The sequence below is a fragment of the Erigeron canadensis genome, chromosome 9, assembly GCF_010389155.1.
Source record: "Erigeron canadensis isolate Cc75 chromosome 9, C_canadensis_v1, whole genome shotgun sequence".
Classification (NCBI taxonomy): domain Eukaryota; kingdom Viridiplantae; phylum Streptophyta; class Magnoliopsida; order Asterales; family Asteraceae; genus Erigeron; species Erigeron canadensis.
Genome location: NC_057769.1, coordinates 13720736 through 13743461, shown reverse-complemented (window position 1 = coordinate 13743461; position 22726 = coordinate 13720736). Strand labels below are relative to the sequence as shown.

The window sequence follows — 22726 nt, the reverse complement described above, 5'->3', positions numbered from 1 at the left end:
ATTATAAAGGAGCTAAGTATAGATGACGAATACTGTTCACATAAATATTTTTTAAATAGATTGTAATGTATTAAAATAATATAATATATTCAAATGATTAGATATGTTAAAATGAAGTTAGACAATGTGTTTAGCTAATATGGGTTTGTCCCTTATTGTTAGGAGAATAAACATGAAGTGATATCCTATCATGATCAAGTTTTTATTTTAACATTGTCATTTTTTTTTTAAAGTATGTGTTATAAAATTTTAAAATATATATGTAAGAACACCATTCAAGAAAATCTAATTTTATTGATAATATATTCGAATTACAACAAAAGAATACCCAATGAAAGTAACAACTGGTAAACAAAGCAACAACGAGCTCAGGACTATGTTGAACAAAGGACCCTTAAAACAGATTTTGGGTCATCTAAATGTCCAATTAAAATGCTTTATTATATATTTAAGGAATGCAATTATTTAAGGTTACCTTTTTTATATGCTAGGGACGGTAGTTAACATCTTTTTTCCCTTTTTACTGAACTTAATAGCTTCTTTTTAGAAGTACATACTCGTACTTCAAAAACTTATTTTCGTCATCCTTAAGCAACTGATTTTTTTTATTCATTTTTCTTTCAAAGTATGGATGTACAAGCTAATTTTTCAATAAAATTTAGGTACCAAATCTTTTTTAACATTATCTTGAACAATTCTATATTCTGTAAATGATTTCTCAATAACATCTTAAATAAAATACTATACATGTGATTCATAGAAATTTTTAATATTTTTTGAACTTCATATCTATACTTCTTTATAAAGATTATGCACCCCTTTCAAAATAAAAATAGCTACTCATATGTTACATACGAAATTACTAATTTGCCCCTTAATAAAAACTCATTATGGAAAGAGTTTTATAAATTACCAACTTTGCCCTTAATGAATTAATTTACATCATAAACCCTTATTTTAATACTTAACACTTTAAGCTCTCATCTTCTAAAAATTTCCACCTACACCACTTGACACTACCATCACCACCAATAGTACCATCTCCGACACCACTAGACCGTCTTTTCCACCACCGCCGCCGCATTACGCGGGTACCAACTTCATATATCTATTAATTAAAATTAACATTAAAACCCATATCTGTTACTCGTATTATTATTATTATTATTATTATTGGACTATGCATTTAAGACTATCCGTAACCATCCAATAATATCACGTCGGATCCACCAAGTTAATTACAAATCTTGCCAGAGATAGAAAACACATGGCTGGTGTCTTGGACGGATAAGAATTATTTTTTTTTAATGGTGATGGTGAAGGTATGTTTGTAAGAAATGGTGGTGGTGGTAGTTGTCATAGTGAATACCCAAATGGTATATAAGATGAAGAGGTTTTCATTTAATTATCCTTTTTTAAATGAAAGTTAAACCATAGATGCTGAAAAAAAATATCACCGACTACACATCTGGCTTGGCTTGTTGACATTTATCTAGAGCAGGGACGTATCTAGAAACATTTTCGCATGGGGTCAAACATGGGTTTTTAGTTGCGACGGATATCTATCCAATAACTAAACCGAACTAAACTTGACGTGTTTTATCAATATATTGAAATAAAAACTCATAACCACACGGATAGGAAAAATAAACACTTAAATTGAAATTGGAAAAGTTGTTATCATATGTTTATAAATTATAAGAAACACACTTGTGAATGAAAAATACTTTAACTTGAAAAGAAACGATAAAACTAAACTTTATTACATCTCTTTTATGATTTATCTAGCTAGTTATCGCTCAATTTCTTGACATTTACCTATGCAAACTCCCATCAATAAGTATTTGAAGAACTAGCTAGCAAAGATTTGATCAAAACAAAAATATATAAAGTAAAAGGCAAAATATGTAAATGTAGCAAAGCTAGGTTCAAACCCAACCTCATACTTCGGAGTTAACGGGGAATCCACTTGGCTACCAAGGAATCTCGTTTTATTAAACATCATTAATTACTTATATACACATGTAGGGGCAAAAGAAAAGATATCTGAAATATATACGTTACGTTTGTATAAGTTTACAGAGGTGGCTGTGCTGGTTATGTAAACATTGGAAAGCAATCAAACTAAAGTAAAGGATGGACCCATCATTCGCAAAACAGTAATTAAAAGTCAAACATTCAAAAATGGACCGAATTCAAGTTGAATTAACATGGCACAAGGGCATCATACTATAAGTCTATAATAGGGGCACATGCAATGGGCTGAAAAAACTATAATGGGGAGAAGTAATCACCATACCGGTAACTTCTTTGTCGGACTTGCTGTTATCCATCTATCCGTGTATTGGGGGTTTTCTATTGATTCCATACTTCCAAATTTGGGATTTTTATTAATGATACTAGAATTGTGTTTGCACCATTGGTAAATCATTTTACAATTTTCAGCATGGATAGTTGCCGGTCTGACCGCCAACTTTGTGTGGTAATAGGTGTAAATAAGTTCCCACAGTTTTTTTGAAGTTAGTTTCGAGCTATTCAGACATGCTAGAGGCAATTTTAACTAGTGATTTGTTGGACCTCCAATCCTCTCCTCATGAAAAATACCTTGAGACTCAAATCCGAGACCTTGGGAAAAACTCACTCCCGGGACCCCATAATGGATTTAAAAGATATCCCTGGCCAACGCACATGTTTGGTCAAATATGTGATTTACCATTTAAAACAAGATTTCTTTTATTTAATTAGTATGGGGTTGGGTATTGTAAAACAAGTATTAAAGTAAAACAAATAAGACAAGATCTTGACCATTAGATCATGGTTAGATTGATGCACGAAGATTCACGAAGCAATTGATGCATAATGATTTTCGTGATGCACGGTGATCTTCAGTAAAGAAAAACCTATTGTTTTATTTGTTTTACTTTAATAGTTGTTTTATTTTACCTAAAACCTAATTAGTATAGTATATGCTTAGAAACAAAATATCTTGTACTTCAAACACTAAATTTAAAGTAAACTAGTTATGTTACTCAGACGTTGCTCCGAAAAACATAATTATGCTTTTTGAAATCTCATACAGGCAAGAAATACATTTGTTTGTTTCTTATTTAAACGTGAGTATAAAATGTATTGTTACTCAGACGTTGCTCCGAAAGACATAATTATGCTTTTTGAAATCTTATTCAGGCAAGAAATACATTTGTTTGTTTCTTATTTAAACGTGTGTATAAAATGTATTGTTGTTTACATATATAAGATATAATAATTGTTTGACATGATCAACTATATGAATAGCTGAAAGGGAAAAAACAAATGTAAATCATGTATCAACTATATGTAATTAACCGCAAAAGATGCGACAAAACTGGGAACAAAAATGAAAACGTACTAAAATTATACTATTATATGTGAAATACAAAAAGAAATGAAAGGTATCATATATATCATTGTAGAAAATAAAAGACAAATGAACTTTGATATCATATTAACTTTGTACAATAAATTGTAAAAAAACCGAAAACAACTGAAAAGACTACAAATTTAGTTAAAAGTATATGGCAAAAATAAAAACGGAAAACAAACTCACTCTTTTTTGTTAAATTGTGTGACTGATACAATACTAATTTGACATAAATACTACATACTACAACTCTCGTTAGAAAAATAGACCTGATTTACAATAACTTTTGTAACTCTTGTTAGACACTAAATAGCATCTAACGATCGTTAACCTCCCTTTAAGAAAATGACCTAACTCTATGTTAGAGAAAGAAAAACCTTATTTACAGCCTTTATTGTTACTAACGTTAAACACCCAAACATAATTTAATGACCGTTAGTGTTCATTAGAGTGTTTAAATACTTTTCAACGATAGTACACGTTTGTCGCAACATATTAAACAGAAGGGACTAATATTGTAAAAAAAAGGGAACCGCACACAAAAATATTTAAATATGCACTCAAATTCTCTATATGTAAATTGAGTATGTGGAAATTCGTGTAGCCTCATTTTTTGACGGGATTAATTTCCTGGAATGTAACAATCTTTGACCGAATGTCTATAGTAGGAAAAAACTAAAGTTGTGTGTATTGTGTGTAAGCAACTCAAAAGAATGTGTATTGTATGTAATAAAACATACGTGACAACCATATACAGGTGTCACTTATTAGATTTTAATTGGTTGAAAGGAAATTCTTACATACAATAAATATTATTTCGAGTTGTTTACATACAATACACACAACTTTAGTTATTTTCTACTATAGACATTCATTCAAAGTTTCTTACATTGCAGAAAACTAATCCCTTTTTTGACTATATTAGTCCCGGTCGTTTGATTTCTTGCAATAATAGTCCCCCACTAAAAAAATTTTAACGAGCACTAACGGCCGTTTAAATTTTGTTTGGGTGCTTAACGCGAATAACGATAATGGCTGAAAATCAGGTCGTTTTTTCTAACAGAGAGTTAGGTATTTTCTAAAATGGGGGCTAACGATCATTAGATGCTATTTACTATCTAACAAGTGCTACAAAAACTGATGCAAATCAAGTCTATTGTTCTAATGGGTGTTAGAGTATGTAGTATTTGTTTCAAATAGTATTGTTTATCTATCGCCCAACTTAACAAATAAGCTTAAGTTTGATTTTTTATTACGGTTTTTATTTTTACCTTAAACTAAAATTGTCATTTTGAAATTGCCACATCTACTCAATTTATCATTTATTATTATACAACTATATTAGATTCTTTTATTTACCTCCATCAAAGACAAAGAGTAGATATATTATTTATTTTAGAGCACTAAGATCCTTAAAAGTAAATGGCAGGAAATTGCCAATATCTACTAATTTTATCATTTATCGTCAGACAGGTGTAGGCAACATATATGTAATCCAAAAGTTACAATAAGAAATTGCAAAGAAACATAAACTATTTGCTTACTAAAGTAAATGCATTACCTTGACTAAGAAGTATATATACAGCTAACATATATCAATCCTATTATACTAACACTACTCAAGGCCAGCTTTTGGGCAGTGAAGCTTTTTGGTCTTGCAAATGTTTCAGATGAATGTTGTGATAGCACGTGAGCATAAAGCAGCTACCTTGAACCATTATTATTAGAACGCATACCCATTGGCTGTAACCACGGAACTAGCAAGGGTGTGCAACATATCATCATGAAAACCAAGCCACCTATAAAGATCACAATACTAGTCCATACATAAATTGCCAATTTCCATGACCATAAAATCCTCTTCAAAAGAGGAAGTTGTGACTCGAGTTTTAGATATGCTGTATATATTTCAGGAACGCCACCACCTTTTGCAAATGCTGCTCGTGGTTCAAGGACCACCCTCAAACAAGAGGTTGGAGTTACCCGTTCGATATACCCTTTGAACTTGATAGCTAGGGCCTGGGTTTCTGATGAATAGCCAGAGATTACAGGAAAAAGTTTCAAAAAAGTCATTAGAAGACGGATAGGCAGGCTTTTGAATCGCAGCATACATGGTTGTGTCGTACTTGCAAGGAATTTGCCACTGGGAGAGAGGATGTCTACCCTCACCTTAAAGGAAACATTAAGTTACAACTGTTATGCAAGGTAAATATGAAAAGAGACAAAAGTCAAGAGGTGTTGTGTCTCCTGTATCAAGTTGTCCAACAATTGAATAAGAAAATTAAATAGGGGCAAAAAGTTAAAAGATAGAAACTTATGCGTTAAAAGATAAAACTTATGAGGTAAAGGTTAAATAAAAACCAAAAATGTTGTACACTTGTACTTCATGCAAAGAAACTTATAAAAACCATATTATTTTTTAGTATAGATATAATAATTATACTCAAATAAGAAACTATGAAAATTTGCAAGAATAACTGCAGAAAATGCTGGTGACGACTGACGACTAGAAAGAATTATACTCATATAAGAAAGGATGAGGAATTGCAGAACAATTGCAAACTTCACATGCATACATTACAGAAACTACTCCAAGAAATTTGTTGTTTGTCTAAAATTTGCTCATATGAGTGTTTCATGCTTGGAATTGTGCTTAAAATTTATTATGTAATTTAGAAGAGTCAGATAATCAATTGTCAACTTGTAATAATATAAGTTAAAGAAGGTAGTTTTTGGATGCAATTTTGCTGTTCTAATCAGATGTTTGGGTGTAACATAAATTCTGATCATTTAGAAAAACTATGTACATGCAAGATCACAAACAGGGACAATCTTTTTTTTTTCTTTTCTTCTTTTATACAGTAAAAAGAAGACATGTCACACTTACTGTTACTGATACAAGAGAGGACTAAAAAATTCCGTTAACGAAAGGAAACCTAGGTGTCTAGATTACTTCATTTCATTAATTGAGATCAGAACAGTTATGTCGTCAGTTGATTATGATTATCCAAATCTGAATGGTTGGTCCCTAATTTTCTGACTTTCTTTTAACCTGGGTGTCCGACTGACCCGCTTTGGTAGCCAACTGATATGAGTAAAATGGGATGATTATGCTGGGTGTCTGACTGACATAAAATGGGATGATTATGCTAGATCCATCACTACTAGGTTTTCTACTACTTTGATGGAGGATGCTATGGGTGCTTTAAAGGCTTGGACTCAAACACGTGAATTAGATGCTTATTGTGATGATTTTGATGCACTAGTCACCAAGGTCAGTCTTCCTGAGGAATATACTCTTAGTATCTTTAATGAGGGACTGAAACCTGAAATTAAGTGTCCAATTCGTATGTTTAAGCCAAAAACTCTCAAGGATGCCCATACTTTAGCTAAATTGCAGAATTCTAGCAATAAATCACTTCCTAGATCTTATTCATATGCTAGTAGTTCTTGTTTCAAGGGAGGTGTGAGAAATAATGTTCGGTTGACTAATACTGCAAAATTACCTTTATTAGCCACCCTTGTAAACTCTGCCAGTCTGCCCCTTACACTGCTTTAGTTCCTACTAGAGTGACAGACTGCTAGATGACAAAAGAACTAAAGGAGAGTGTTTTTACTGTAATGAAAAGATTGTTCCTGGCCACAATAGAGTTTGTAAGGGTAAGAAACAATTATTTGTGGTGGAAGTGGAGGATTATGGTGATGATTTGTTGACTCGAGGTAATAATGAGAAATTGGTTAATGTGAATGATCAACTGGTGTTGCAAGGAGTTGGTAGTACAAGGAGAGCCACAGATTTCTCTCAATGCCATTATGGGCATCCTTTCCTACTCTACTATGCAGATAGTTGGTTCAGTAGGTACTAAGAGGCTCCATATATTGGTAGATAGTGGATCAACTCATAATTTCATGAATACTTCTTAACTGACAAATTAAGATGCTCTGTCCTTCAGATTAATAGTGTTAAGGTCAATATAGTCAATGGTTAAACTATGGCCTCAATAGGCATTTGCAGCCCTTTCACTTGGATGATGCAGGGGAATTGGTATACCCCTGACCTTTTGTTGGTAGATCTTCCCAATTATGATATAATTTTGGGAATGCAATGGCTGTCAACCTTGAATGATATTTTATGGAATTTTAAGTTGTTGGACTATAAAATTTAGTATTGGAGATCAGGATTTTGAGTTAAAAGGAGTACAACACCATGGAGTCAGTTTGTGTTCTATGGAGAGGATGAATAATTGGTTAAGTGAGAAGGATAAGTTGGTTCAGGCTGAGCTATATACTTGGCAGAATTCTGCTAGTGACCATAGGATGTACCAGCCATTATTGAAACAGATGGTTGATGAAAGTAAGGATGAATTAGATATTCTTTTGAACAATTACAGTGATAATTTTGAAATTCCTAAGGAGTTACCACCTAAGAGAGATTGTGACCACAAGATTAGGTTGAAAGATGGCACGGTAGATCTTAATATTAGGCCTTATAGGTACTCTTGAATGTTATCTACTCGGACACTACAGTGGAAGTGTGTTGAATCAGCAGCAGACAGTAAGCGTCTTTTTTATGGGCGCTTTATTCTGTCTCTGCTTATGAAAGGTCAAGCAGACACAATAGGCATTGTGATGCGAAGGGCATTGTTTGGCGAAATCGAAGGAACATGTATCACACGCGCAAAATCTGAGAAAATATCACCCTAGGGCTCAAAAAGATATCATAGAGGGTATGACACAAGAATTTTTGGATTCTGGAGTTATAAGGCATAGTAATAGTCCATTTGCTGCTCCTGTGGTATTGGTTAAGAAAAAGGATGGATCATGGAGGATGTGTGTTGACTATAGAAGACTCAATGAAGCTACCATTAAAGATGTTTACCCCAACTGTTAGATGAATTGCAAGGAGCAATTGTTTTTTCTAAATTGGATTTGAGATCCAGGTACCATCAGGTCAGAATGTCAGAATGTATGAGCCTGATATATACAAAACTGCCTTCAAAACTCATGAAGGTCATTTTGAATTTCTGGTGCTTCCATTTGGGCTCACTAATGCCCCAGCCACATTTCAAGCCTTGATGAATTCAACATTCAAACCATTATTAAGGAAATGCACTTTAGTCTTTTTTTTATGATATACTGGTTTATAGTGAGAATTGGGATCCGCATATTAAAGATTTGTGGAGTGTTCTAGACTTGATGAGGGAGAATAGTCTCAAAGCTAAGAAGTCTAAGTGTGCATTTGGGGGTAAACAAGTTGAATATTTGGGACATGTCATTAGGAGAGATGGGATCAAAAAAGGTTGTATTAAAGTTTCGATCGGTTTGTAACATGGTAATTGCCCTGCCAGTACCGGAAGTGTTAATAAAAGTAGGAATGCTGTCACTAGAATGGACCACACAAATAGGGGTAATCTATGCATAGACATTCCAGGTCCACGCATGTTGAAGATAGTTGTTATAAAATTGATAGAACCTAAAATGGAGGAAATACCAGATAGATGAAGACTATAAATTGGAGTTGCTACTAATCTAGGAAAGATTGAGGTCATTAAGGAATGGCCAAAACCTGTCACTTTGAAGCAATTGATAGGATTTTTGGGGTTGACTGGATATTATAGGAGATTTATAAAGAATTTTGGTATTATTGCAAAACCTCTTACTGAATTATTTAAGAAAGACAATTTCCATTTGGGTGAAGAAGCTGCCATTGCTTTTAAGACATTAAAAGAGGCTTTCACAACTCCACCAGTTCTTAAGCTGCCAGATTTTGATAAAACTTTTGTGCTTGAGACTGATGCATCTGGGAAAGCTATGGGGGCAGTTTTGATGCAAGACAATCACCCATTGGCTTACATTAGTAAAGCATTAACAATCGGACAACAATGTTGATTGTTAAGAAGGAAGAATAAATTGGTGATTGACAGGGATTTAGAATTGAGAAACACCATTTTAACTTTATTTCATTTTTTTTCAGTGGGTGGTCACTCAGGGTTGGTACCAACTTTGGCTAAAATTCAAGGCTTTTTTTTATTGGAAAGGGTGCTATAAGGATGTGAAGAGGTTTGTGAAGGAGTGCACTACTTGTCAAAGAGTAAAGTATTACATTGTGGCTTCACCGGGGTTATTACAACCTCTACCAACTCCTTAGACTATTTTCAGTGATTTATCTATGGATTTTATTTCTGGTTTGCCTAAGGTGAAGGGCAAAGACACTATTTTTGTGGTGGTTGACAGGCTCAATAAATTTGGCCATTTCATGCTGCTCAGTCATCCTTATACTGCTACAACTGTAACGAAGACCTTCATGGATAATGTGTTTAAACTCCATGGTTGCCCTAACACTATTGTTTCAAACAGTAACCCTATTTTCCTGAGTAATTTTTGGAAGGAATTCATGAGGCTGCAGGGTATTCAGCTTTCTATGTCATCAGCTTACCACCCTAATACGAACCCATCCCATAATAGACCCACATCATGTAAGTGCAGAACTCATTCCCAAAAGCTAGCTCAAAGGAGGAGGGGATACCTTGACTTATAAACCACCAACCAATCCCATACTTGGCCGATGTGGGATCATATCAATACCCCACCCTTTGAAGAGCCAACGTCCTCGTTGGTCACGGCTATGTTGGTCACGGTTGGCACCCCTTCTCCTTGGGTCCAGGCCACCACTCCATGGGCCACCACTCCGAGCGTTGGAACCTCGAAAGGTAGGGTTGGCTCTGATACCAATTGATACAAACCAATGGCTTGTATCAAATGATAAGAATAATATGAAGGATAGGCTGGTATTCAAGAACCAGTAAACTCCCAAATTAAACTAAATAAGAACAATAAACTGATAATAATATTCCCTCCTCCAAGAGTTACAACCCTAATGTTCTACTTATACTAATCCTAGCTTGGTTAACAAGCTAACTAAATAATAATAATAATAGATATATCAATAAAATACTTTCCTAATAATAATACCTAATAATAATAAAACTAATATTATCCTATAATAAATTATTAATAAGATATTTCCAGCAGATCCATATCAAAATATTAGGGTAATATTGTGAAATATTATAAGTTCAGGGTAGTATTGTGTAAAATTTTATAAGTCAGTTGAGATAGTAGCCATTGGAGTCGTTGACTAGTCAAGATGAGTGGTTATTTTTGTTTTTGTGTATAAATACTCAATTGTGTGATCCTAATACAATAATTCAGAATTTGTGATAATCTCTTCTTCTCTAAATTCATTTTCTCTCTATCACCAACTAATCCCAGTGCAACAATGATGCGGCAGGGTCGGGTCAAACCAGGTGTTCAGACCCGGGTCCAGATCCATAACCAGTTGTGGGGATATTGGGTTTTATCTAGTATTTAAATTTATGCTTATCCTTATTTTGAATCAGGAGTTTGTTCTATTTGTTGAGTTAGTTTCTATTTTCCTGGGATCCAGAATCCTTATATAGTCTGGATCTTTTTCATTTCAGAAGTTGGTTGATTAATAAAAATAAAACAACTTTTGTTTGCTTCGTATTTGTATCGGGTTTCTCTTTTGTTGAACCAGTCTGTGTGCAGGACAGGACAGATTGCATCAAACCACCTGCTTTGCGGGTAGCCTGGAGTCATCAAGGGTGAACCTTCGTGGCTCCGTGACCACAAAGGGGTATTATACTTCATAGGATTTGAATTTGGGGACCTCTATGTATTTCCACCCTTAGAGACGAAGCCTTTACCACTGACCACCACTCTTATGGTTGGCGCGGCTGTCATCACATTAAACAAATTTATCCAAGTTTCAGAATGAGGATCCAATCTCCCTCTTAATGTCATGGGTATCATTAGTAAATGTATGATGATACTAGCTCAATGTATTTCTATTCTAAAAGTTGGTGTTAGGCTATGTCAGCTTCTGGGAAAGAACACACACTATTACTACAAACCTCATCTTTAACGATTGTGCGAAGTATCTATCAAGAAAGAAGCATCTTTTGTTTAACACCCCCATTAAGACCAAATATGTGTCTAACCTCGTAACACATATGGGGGTGACTGGGATTGCAACATTGTTGTCAAAGGTGGTTGCTCACCTACGCGACAAAGAGGGTAAAAGCTCTGTGGCGACGATCACCTTTATCCAAGTCGACAGGGCAAATAAATCAAATTATAAAGGTCAGGTTTCATAATCAATAATATCTTTGTCACGTTCCTAGCTTCCTATTCCATAACCCTTACCCAAAAATATCTAAATCACCAGTTCATAATAGTCGGAATGTCATCAATCCACTATGTTTACATATCTAAATTGGAGATGGCTTTTTAAAGCTGTAGAAGAGCTTGTTGATGGTAATGAAAAAAGTACTGAATTACTGATTATGTTAGTGACTTAGTGTAGGAAATTTTTGTTCAGAGGTCTCACATTGAGAATACATCCACAACATAACTCATCTACATGCCTAGGGGCAAGCATAGGAGATTTGAGAGATACTTTTTTTCATGAACAGCAACTATATATATCCTTACAAGAGTCACAGTTGCAAATCAACAAGATTGTAGGTTAGTGATGCATTCAACAAGATTTGAGTGGTGCCAACGAGCCCACAAGATAGCGGCATAGTGCACTACTAGGAGTCATGCATTATCATCTTTAATTATACCACGTATGGTTATGATTGATGTATCAGATGAATTGTTCATGAGGATGAAACAAGAAAGTGACAAAATACTGAAGTAGAAAGTGATGAGCTGTAGGAATTGATAACCTAGAAGATAGTGATACAATGACTTCGTGTAGACTTATTTCGACTTGTTTGTTTATTTTAACTTCTTTTTTCATATAAACTATTAAACAATAGAGAGGCAATTGCTATTCTATTTTTGTATCTTCAACATATGCTTTAAGTATGTGTTTGTATACTATCTATATAATATAATTTAACCGCTTAGATCATTTAGGTGTTCCCCTCTTTTTGCCGCTTGCCTTAAGGCGCTAATCCGGTCTTGCTCAAGATCACATTCGCTTTTAAGTACCTACCAAAACATACTTCAAGTTTTCAAAAAGGTGTTTTAAAAAACCGTGTTTTCTCTCTCGGAAAACGCACATAATCACTTTCCCTGCCGAACACTGTTTTACAACGCAAATAATCATATAAACTATCCAAAACACAATCCTTAACACCCTTTCTAAATTTTCTACTTCATTTCCCTTCACATATTTCTGAGCAAATCATTAGTTCTTATCAGACATCAGTAACCAATCCATCCTAATACTAATAGATAACACAACAAACATATTAATGGTTATGGAACAATATCAGCAATCAATGTAACGATAAAAGTTCTTTCAGAAAAATCGAGAACAAGTAGCACGAGCTTACTTACATACCTGAAAAATCCCAAGATTTCTGTTGTAATCGGATTCTGGCAAGGTCAACGAGACGGTAGCCAATAATTTATGACCAAGAGGTATAACCCGCCCCAACTGAGCACGTTTTCCAGATTCAAAGTCTCCATCACACTCATCACAAAAGGATTGGGGACAAGACATAATCGGCATATAAGCAATAGGAGCATCTTTTGTATAATCAAAACTCAATTCCTCAAATCTTTCCACAGGCTCATCCAAAAAGCATTTCATTAAAACGCCACTAGTAACAAACGCAAAAATCAACAAACCAACCAAAATAAACCCAATAGAAACCGACTGCAATAACCCCAACCCAACTCTCTGACATAATTTCCAAACTGAATTACTATTTCTTTTAATCCATCCATACACAACCCGTTTCACATTACCTATACAGAATCCCAAAAACCTCGAAATCTTTCTAATCGTGTAACGTCGTACACGTCTAGTGATCACCAAAAGAAGCAGATAAGCATAGTATACAACCCATATGGGAAATGTAACAAACCCAACTAACAAATTTGCTTGATATACAAATACTTTTAACAAAACTACTAATGGGGCTAAGTTTGAATTCGGGGAATCGACTGTAACGGAACTTTCAGTGACAATTTGATCATCTAAATCACTATCAGTCTTTATTACATCTTTCAAATTCAAGTAATTCCCATTTAATTTCGGATTATTATTTACATCTTTCAAATTCGATGAAAACTTGTGGGGTTTTCTTCTTACCGGAGAAGCGTTAGACAGTCGACGACGGCGGAGACCCGGGGAGGAAGGGGGGAAAGATGTTTTTGAAAGTGGGTCATCAAATGAATCATGGGCATCTCTGAATTCCTCTTGTTGTTGTTGTTGTACCATTTGGTAGCAATAAAGAACACTATTGATAAAATTTAGAGTGGGTTTTTGACTTTTTGTTGTGTGATATGATGTGGTGATCAGGGCAATATAAAAAAGGAACAAGAAAGAATGGCTATGAAAATTCAGATAGAGGGAGGAAACAAGGAGGGTTATGTATGTGTGATGTCTGTTTTTTTTTTTTTCCTGGGATAAAGATCATGTTTTTTACATTTTTGAACAAATATTATGGATTTGGTGTCCCCCTAATTTGGATATGCACAAATTTAGTAAAGGAGAAAATCTACCATGATAAATAAAATAAGCATACACATTAGAATTTGTTTATTCAGGAAGAAACGAGATTTGTCACCCGGGCTTTGCCCCGGGAAATATTACATTTCAATACATGTAGAATAGAACAATATTCGTGCGTAGCTTGGGTTTCACTAAATAAAACACATTTATAACTTCCATCACATATCTCACATAGCTTAGATGGTGTTTGTTTAAGACTTAATAGATTGAGTCATGACTTAATCAAAAAAACTTAACTCATTAAGTCATCAAAAGTGTTTGTTTTATTCATTTGATAAACAAAAAATAAATGTATAACATTATTTATCCATTCAGTCACTTAATCAATTCAGTCACTTAATGTTTAAAAAACAAAGAGGATAGTAAACATAGATGGAGAGGAATAGTGAGTACGTTAAATACAGAATCAATAACCTACTTCGTCTTTATTATCAATTTAACTATTATTCCTTTTCGATGTACTCGTAGTATTTTATACAAAAGGTGGCACAATTGAATGCAAAAAGAGAAAGCTCGCATGAAATAAAATTGTAGTATACAATTTCATGCATAACCAAGGGTTTATTGACTAAAAAGATCGATCAAGACTATGATAGTAGCCAAACCTTCAAATAAAAAAAAAACATACATGTTTTATTAGTAATGAACACCAATAGGTGTATATATATATAGATATTGTATATTTATATATTAGTGTTGAATTGAGAGCACATATTTATGGGAATAAAACAATAAATAAGATTAAAATTTTAGTTAATAATAATAAAATAGTAGTAATAATAATAATAATATTGACTATGCTTAGATACTTTACAATCAAACAATATTTTTAATCTATCATTCTATCTATTGAATTAACAGATATAAAAATAGATAAAACGAAAATGCAAAATAAAAATGAGTGCTCTCATTGCAAATTACACAAATTGCAAATTACACATATAAAAATAGATAAAATGAAAATGCAAAACGAACGGTGTTTGACAAGGTACACAAAATACAAGCTTTTTATTTTATGTTGTAAACTACAAACTACCTGCCACATTTGCCACCATCTACTATCCATCTCTTTCATCATCACTTTTAACTACATTAATTTTAAGGCATACTATAACATCATCAATTCATCACCATCGATAATCGATAACCACCCAAGTCGACAACCACGCCTGCTCGCAAGTATCATCATTTGCTCGTTTTTTCGGTGACGAAGGTGTAGCCGGAGAAGAATGTCTCACTGGAGGAACGCAAAGAGTCACGAGTGATGGTGGAAAAGGGTGGGATAATATATACAGAGTATTTTAATTTTTAATACTAATATCCACCGATCCCATTACCTCCCGAATTCAATGGTTACTGGGCGCCGCCCATAACCTCGAGGAAGATGAGATTTCCGATCAGATTCAAAACAATTGCAACATTCAGGGAGTTTGATTGCTTTATTTGCTTTATCACATGTTCTTTTATTGTAAAATACTTTTGAGTGTTATAAGCCTTGATTTTTTGGATCAATAATACAACAATCAACCATTTTCAGTCAATTATATATGAATTATATAAAGAAAGAATAGAGAAAAGATAGATAGCAGAAATATCTAATTTATATCGTAGTGTACGTTGTTACTTGTTATCAGTATATCTATATATAATAGATTAGGTTTCTTGTTATCAGTATAACTAAACTTCCGTTTTAAAGGGTGATTTACGAGATTGATGAGGAAAGTAGGGTAGACCCATTCTATTATATCCAAAATTATATCATCACGTTTATTATAAGTATAACCAAACCTCCGGTTTAAATGGAGGTGTATAAACGGCCATGATAAATATATCATCACGTTCTTATTATCGATATAACTAAAACTCCATTTAAAATGGAGGAGTCTACATGGTCAGGATTAATAATCAATTGGATCGGATGCATAAGATTAGATTAAAAAAAACTCATCGGTGGCAATATATATATATATAATTTAACATTAACCTTTTAACTTAGCATGAATATAACTGACAATCACTCTAAAATTACAACTCAGAAAGTATATATTATCATTTAACATGTGCTATCAGAGTAACCGTAAAAATGAAGATAAGCGAAACGGATTAACAATGGTAAGTGTTAACCAAATAATAACATAAAATCACATTAAAGTAACATACTTTTTAACGCGTAACATCAAAACATTAAAATTAAAAAAAGAATAAAAATGAGTACAACAGAAAAATAAGGTCAGGTTATGCGAAATAAATATTGTCCATTTAAGTGTCGTCGAAAATGAAAATAAACTTTATAATAAATCGGGTACCAAAAATTTAAAAAGATATAAATAGTATAAGTAATAAATCAAAAACTAAAATTGAAAAAAAAAAGAAGGAAAGTCATGTGGGATGGGTTTCTTGTGTAGTGAAAATTGTTGTAGTAAACTACTCGTACTAAACTGTAAACACAAAGAGTCACGTGGGACCAAGGAAATAAAACAACGGAGTTAATGAGAAAAAAAAAAGTCAAGTGGGAAAGAAAAAAAACCGGACACAGTAGAATTTTTGATATTGGCCCATGTGGTTAAATAGTAATTACAAATATGTCACTGCACGCAAAACGCTGCAGGCATTTTAGTATATACAGTAATTTAGTTTCTTTGCTCGCTCTCTAGCCGTTGAGACACTCTCTGACTTCTCTCTAGATGTGAGATCGAGAGTCTTGCTTTTCTTTCGGCTTTGCTCCGACTAGCCGTTAAGACTATTTTTTCAAATGTAATACCCTAGGTCGGAGGTTCTTAGGAAGTAGCCTCTCTACCATTGAATATGGTTAAAGCTGTCTACGTTTCACCTCCCTCAAACCCCGGAGCTCACCAAGATTGAGTACCGTTGTTGTTGTTGATTAGAATTTGTTTATTTCAAAACAAGTTTTGAATTTTTCCTAAGCACAATTTCTAAAAAAAACTTATAGACATTTTATTGTTAGAGCATGTTTGTTTATCATTAAGTGACTGAATGAACAAAGTAAATGAATAAATAAATAATGTTTGATTAAGTCAATATATTTATTTTTAAAAAAAACAAACATTTTTAATAACTTAATAAATTAAGTATTTTTGATTAAATCATGATTTTTTTATTAAGACATGTAACAAACACCACCTTAACTTGTTACCCGGATAGAGCTGGCGCACCAAACATAACCGTAAAACACATTGGCTTAAATCAAGGATAAACAAAACCAAAAAATAACTAAACGAACTAATAAATTCCAAAAAACATTTTGGAAATGGCTTTCTTGAAATAAATTCCAGATAACGTTCGAATAAGCTAATATTCAATTAAAAATATGTAAACGAGACTCCTTGGTAACAACGTCAAAAGCTTTGGTGTGTATACTATAGCTTAAAAGATTATGAACAACAAATTACCCATATAAACTAAGAACTAAGGGGATAACAGCATACTTCCATGATTTTGTGAGGGGTGATAATTTTGTATTTACACATGTATTTTTAGGGGAGAAGATTGTGAGGGGGAATGAAGAAGAATATATATGCTTCTAGCAGTATATTTGTTTTTTCCATAAACTAATACACAACTTAGTAGTGGACCGGTGGAACCTGATTGAATAGTGTTGGTAAGTCCAGATTTGTTACTAAAATCAAATGCTAAATAAATTATTAAGTGGGAGTGTGAGTTCCCTTACACAAGATGTTAGTCGAATACAAGATATCACAAATATATATATATCAAGAATAACAAGTATATCAAGTAACCCGACTGACAAGTAATTCTAATCTAGATAAAGACTAGTTTAGAATTACGATCCAGATATGGATATGAACAAGAGATAAATAAAAGAACAAGTGCTTGAAACTATATAAATACTAAATATAATCAAGTATTAAGGCAATGAGTCAAGATGTATTTTTCAATGTATTTTATTTATTTATATAAACAAAATACAAAGGTTGTTGCAGAACAAAGATAATCACACTTGTGAAAGTATCTAAACAACCTTGAAATACAAATGATCTAAACAACAAGGAAATACTCGTAAGTTTACTTAGAGTATATATCACACGTTGCAATGTCAAAGTTCCAAGCAATTTTGCAAGTGTGAGAAGTCTTATATTTATAGGCCAACATGTCTTGATGACATGGCAAAGGCCGTACAAATATTGTTGGGTGCATTTATAGGTTTGTAGGACAAATCCATAACATGTTTGTTTAAGGTAAAGTATGTAAGTTTCTTTGATGTGATATTACATACTTTATTCCCAACCTTTACTAAAACTAGCACAATACCGGGTATAAAGTTATTAACCGGGTAATGGCAGTTAAAGTGTTGTAAAAGGACTTCCTCGTAATCAGTGAAAAAGTGTTGTAAATACTTTTTCACGGAACGGCTTCAGACCTTCAATCAGATAGAATCTTCTCAGAAGTTTCTCTTCTTCAGTCTTCGACTTCAGAATGAATGTCTTCAGATGTGTTGATCTTGATCTGAGCGAAGCTTCAGAGAACTAATTCTAAGAGACTCCTCAGAATTTCTGTACAAGTATCTTCTCTGAACTTCAGATATTTCTGAACAAATTATGCTTGGTCGATTTTCGACCTAACAAATTCCCCCTATTTGTTCTGAAATATTACATGCATTTTTAGACTTCTATCTATATATGTTTGTAAGTCTAAAATGCAAGTTTTGTTTAAGTTATATGAAAATTTTCTAAGGACATCTTATAGATCATTGATGCCTTAAAAATTTGGTCTTGTGCGTATTCTAACTTAGACCTATCATTTACGTGTAATGAAAGACTTGTAACATATATACAGTATAGAATCTCAGAATTTGTTACAAGTACATAAAAAAAACTTGAAAATAATTACAAGTACAAGAAAATTACAGAGTAAACTACTTCTTTGCAGCCCTTGAACCAGAAGGTGCATTATTAGCTTTCCTCTTCAGAGGGGAATCCTTCTTCCCAAATAATCTGGCCTCCATCTCATTCTTTGCTTGTAGCTTCTGCTGTATCTTCTTCAAGAATGCTCCTATCAAATGAGACTTCGGCTTTGCCCTCAGAATTGGGATCATTTCCTTATGCTCAGAAATCCCGAATTCGTGCACTGAGACCTGAGTATATTATGATGGAACCCTTCCTTCCCTTAAAACCACCATATCAAACAATCTCAATCCATCCTCCTTCATAATTTCCACATTAGTAATTTTGGCTGGATTAGATCGATGCTTCAGATAATGCTCAAACGCTCAAACTGAGCAATTTCAGCTTTCTTTTGTGCAGCAGCAACATCTTCAGAAAGTGGCACAAAGATGGAAATATCTGCATCACGAGTATGCTTTCTTGAGGTCCTTGGTCCAGTCACTTTGGGCTTTGATGGGGTTTTTTTTCAATTGCTTCCCAACCTTCAGAACTTCAGCCAGAATATTTTTCTTTTTATTTGCCATCTCATTTTCTTTATTTTTCACCAAATCTTCCTTAGACATCTGAAAGGTGAGATGGTCCAGCTTTTGTTCTAGAGGTGAGTAATTAACCCCATATTCATACTCAGTCATATCAGCCAACGCCTTCTGCACTCTTGCATCTTCTTTAATTTTCTGATATCTTTCCAATGAAAGACCAAGAGTTGCAGCATCAATGTGATCAAGAGTCCCCATCTTCTGATGTTGTTCTTTTTCTCTCAGCTTGTTTTCCCTGAAGGCAATGAACTGATTAGACACTTGTTTCTGCAAGGCTTTCAATTTGTTTTCATCAGCTTTTGGGTCAGTTAGTAGAAAGCCTTGCTCATCAACTGTTTCACCAACCACAAGTCCAGAATCATTCTTTCCCTTGGACTTGGGTTCTTCCACCATATGAGCCTTGCCTTTATCAACCTTGGCAATCTCAGATTCCTTCTTCTTCTGAAGTTCCCCCTCAGCTTCAGATTGCTTCTTTGTTGCTTCAATTAATTCTTGGGAACTAGCAAGCAGACCGATAGGCACATCACCTCCCCCTTTGGGGACCTCTGTAGGCATCTTCGAGTATAATTCAATGGCAGATTGTATGCCCTTCAGAGGTTCCCAACTTTGATTTAGCATACTGTCAGAAATTCCCTTCGACATAGTTGAAAACTGAGCCCTTAATCTGAATGAAGAATTTAGGTTCAGCTTCTCATGCTTGAAAACTTCCTTCAGCATTTTTCTATCTTCTTCAGTAAATGATGGGGGAGAAGGAGGAGAAGGAACAACAGCTGCAGGCTCTTTCCTGGGGAGGGTCAGAATATCATCCAGTTTCTGAGACTGGTCTTGGACAGTTTTGTTAAGAGTGGACACAAAATTCTTTATTTCTTCAACAACCTTGTCTACTCTTTGATTTGCCTTTGTAGTAAAGTCCTCAACCATCTCTTTTACCCGATCCTCAAACTTAGATGCAATGGCAGTTGTCAGCTGAGCAACCAAATTCTGAGATAACTCCAAGTGCACCTTCTCAATTATATCATCAACCCCAGGCTTCTTCACCAACTCAGATACTTCCTTTCCAACTTCCATGACTTCTTGTTTCATCAATTCAACACTTGATGTCAAATTCGCAACCACAGAACTCTGCACATCTCTCTTGGTTAGTCTGAAAGCTTCTCTGATAGCTGAGTTGATTCTATTACAAGCCAACTGTAACACCCAACATTTAAAAATATGGATTTCCAAAGATTTTCGCCTAACGGCGTTAAAAAAAGCGGAAAAAGGTTTTATAGTCCAAACCAGAAAATTCAGTTTGGTTTATTCATTCAAAAGGTGTTACTCATCATATCATAAAATATGTCTAAATGGAAACCCATCGATTGCCTAGCATAAAGCAACCGATCACAAGGCATTACAAATCTGAAAATTGCAAAACATAATTCAATGTCTAAAAGGAGTAGCAACTATAGGTAAACTAGAGTCATCCTCATAAGCTATCTACCCATGCCTCTCTCTTATTCATCAACGATCTTTAACTTGCTAAACCTGAGGGAACAACACATTTAAAAAAACAAGTGTTACCTAATGAATTATCTAAGTAAGAATACACAAGTTTTAGAAAGCATTTGTCCAATTAAAACGTTATATAGATCGTTTTGCATCATTAGAACACGTATCATTACATATCATCACATATCATCTCATTCATCATCTTTCATATAGAATAGGTCACCCTAATTGTACCTAATCATCTTTAACGTCGTTACACATTACATCATAACATTATTTAAGTGTAACATAAGTTACACCCGACTAGATGAACACACCTTACGGCTGTCCATCGATGTCGTTAAGGAATGGCAAGCCAATTCCAGGAGTAATCCGTATGTTCAATGACAATGGGGCTGGTAAGACCTCCCATATTACTCTTCACGTTATACGTCGTTGCAAGGAGCCACCCGAGCAACCACATCAACGCACTTAACCGGGCTAGGGCAAGTACGGGTTAAGCTTAACACTTTCACGTTAAATTTACGAGCTCGATTTCACATCACATATAGTTTAGGTGTTTACACAACCTAAACAATCATCACATATATACATCTTTACGTTTGGGCCCTCAAACGTGCACGTGACATGGAAATTTAAAGAGTCTAGTGAACTAGATGAACAAGCCATACAAACATGCACATTTCAATATTCATCAACAAGTGTCATAAATCAATTCATCATAAGACATTGCATTTCATTTCATAATACAACATCACATATCGTTGGGAATGCATTTCAGGCCTCATTGGTCATTTGCATAGCCCATATAACCTCCTGTGTATCCCGATTACCCATAAACGATCAAGATATCAAATGGAAGTTATTATAAGAAAACCATCTTTTGTTGAACCCTCAGCATGTCAAAGTAGTGTATCTTACCTCTTAGAAGTGTACAAAATGATAACGTAAGTTACCGAGCTTTGCAAGTATTCTTGACTACCTATAATCATTAAACGATATAATAAGCTAAACAAGTACCTACTTACTTTTGTTCATGAATCAAGCCTAAGTATCTATAAACATGACCCATGACAAGGCTTGATGCATCAGACATTCGATTAATACTTTAAAGCTTACATAACTCGACATTCACTCACTAAATTAACCTTTCTAGAAACTTGACATCACAATCTGTAACAACCGTCTTAGAAATGTTCTAAATAAGTTCTTTCGCCATTAGAACGGCTAGACAGTTCAATTTATTTAAGTTCTTGACGAGCTTTAGACCAAAATATGTGCTTATATGAAGGTCAATTTGATCTTAAATCTTGATTTATATGACGAGTTTATGATTAAAATACGATGAAATATTAATGTTTGGTTCGTAAACGTTCGTGTTCATAAAAGTTCTAGTTCAAAATGTTGCAAATAGTCCTTACACTTATTAAGTTCATTTAATATTGGAAAACTATAAATAGAGAGTTAGAGAGAGAAACCCTATTCTCTTCATCTTCTCCATCTCACCACTCTCTCACTAAAACACACACTCAGCCACCATAAAACACACACAAGAGCATCTCTTGATTTTGATACTTTCAATCGAAATCGTTTTTACTTTCAGCATCCTTGTGATAATCAAAACACACTTCTTGAATCATTTCTCAGGTAACAACAACATTTGATGAGTTTTGATCAAATTAAAGGTGTACTTTTTCAAGTTCATGTTCTTGATGATTTGTTCCAATTTTTGAATGAAAATCGTGTTAATAGTTAATGGGTTTGTGTCTAAATGTGTTTAATAACATTTGTGTGAACAAATTTGGGTCATAACATGCTTTAATCT

The 22726-nt window shown here is 33.9% G+C and overlaps 1 protein-coding gene across 2 annotated transcripts; it reads right to left on the bottom strand.

Annotated features, from left to right (window-relative positions):
• Positions 1 to 4812: 4812 nt before the first annotated feature.
• Positions 4813 to 13845, bottom strand: LOC122582114 (seipin-2-like). Of its 2 annotated transcripts, XM_043754473.1 has the most exons (3): positions 13533 to 13842; positions 12777 to 13038; positions 4813 to 5569 (listed from the first exon to the last, which is right to left on the bottom strand). In XM_043754473.1, the coding sequence occupies exons 1-3, from the start codon at positions 13625 to 13627 to the stop codon at positions 5105 to 5107; spliced, it is 822 nt and encodes a 273-aa protein (XP_043610408.1). In that variant the 5' UTR covers positions 13628 to 13842; the 3' UTR covers positions 4813 to 5104. The 2 variants fall into 2 exon arrangements, with proteins under 2 accessions (XP_043610408.1, XP_043610407.1); XM_043754472.1 differs by having other exon boundaries at positions 12777 to 13845.
• Positions 13846 to 22726: the final 8881 nt, after the last annotated feature.

Bases quoted from the DNA above. Each gene is read 5' to 3' on its own strand.
- LOC122582114 (XM_043754472.1), bottom strand. From the start codon at position 13,661: ATGGTACAACAACAACAACAAGAGGAATTCAGAGATGCCCATGATTCA. The intron at 5,570-12,776 runs GTATGTAAGTAA...GTTTCCTTTAAG, and splicing joins GAAATCTTGGGATTTTTCAG to GTGAGGGTAGACATCCTCTC.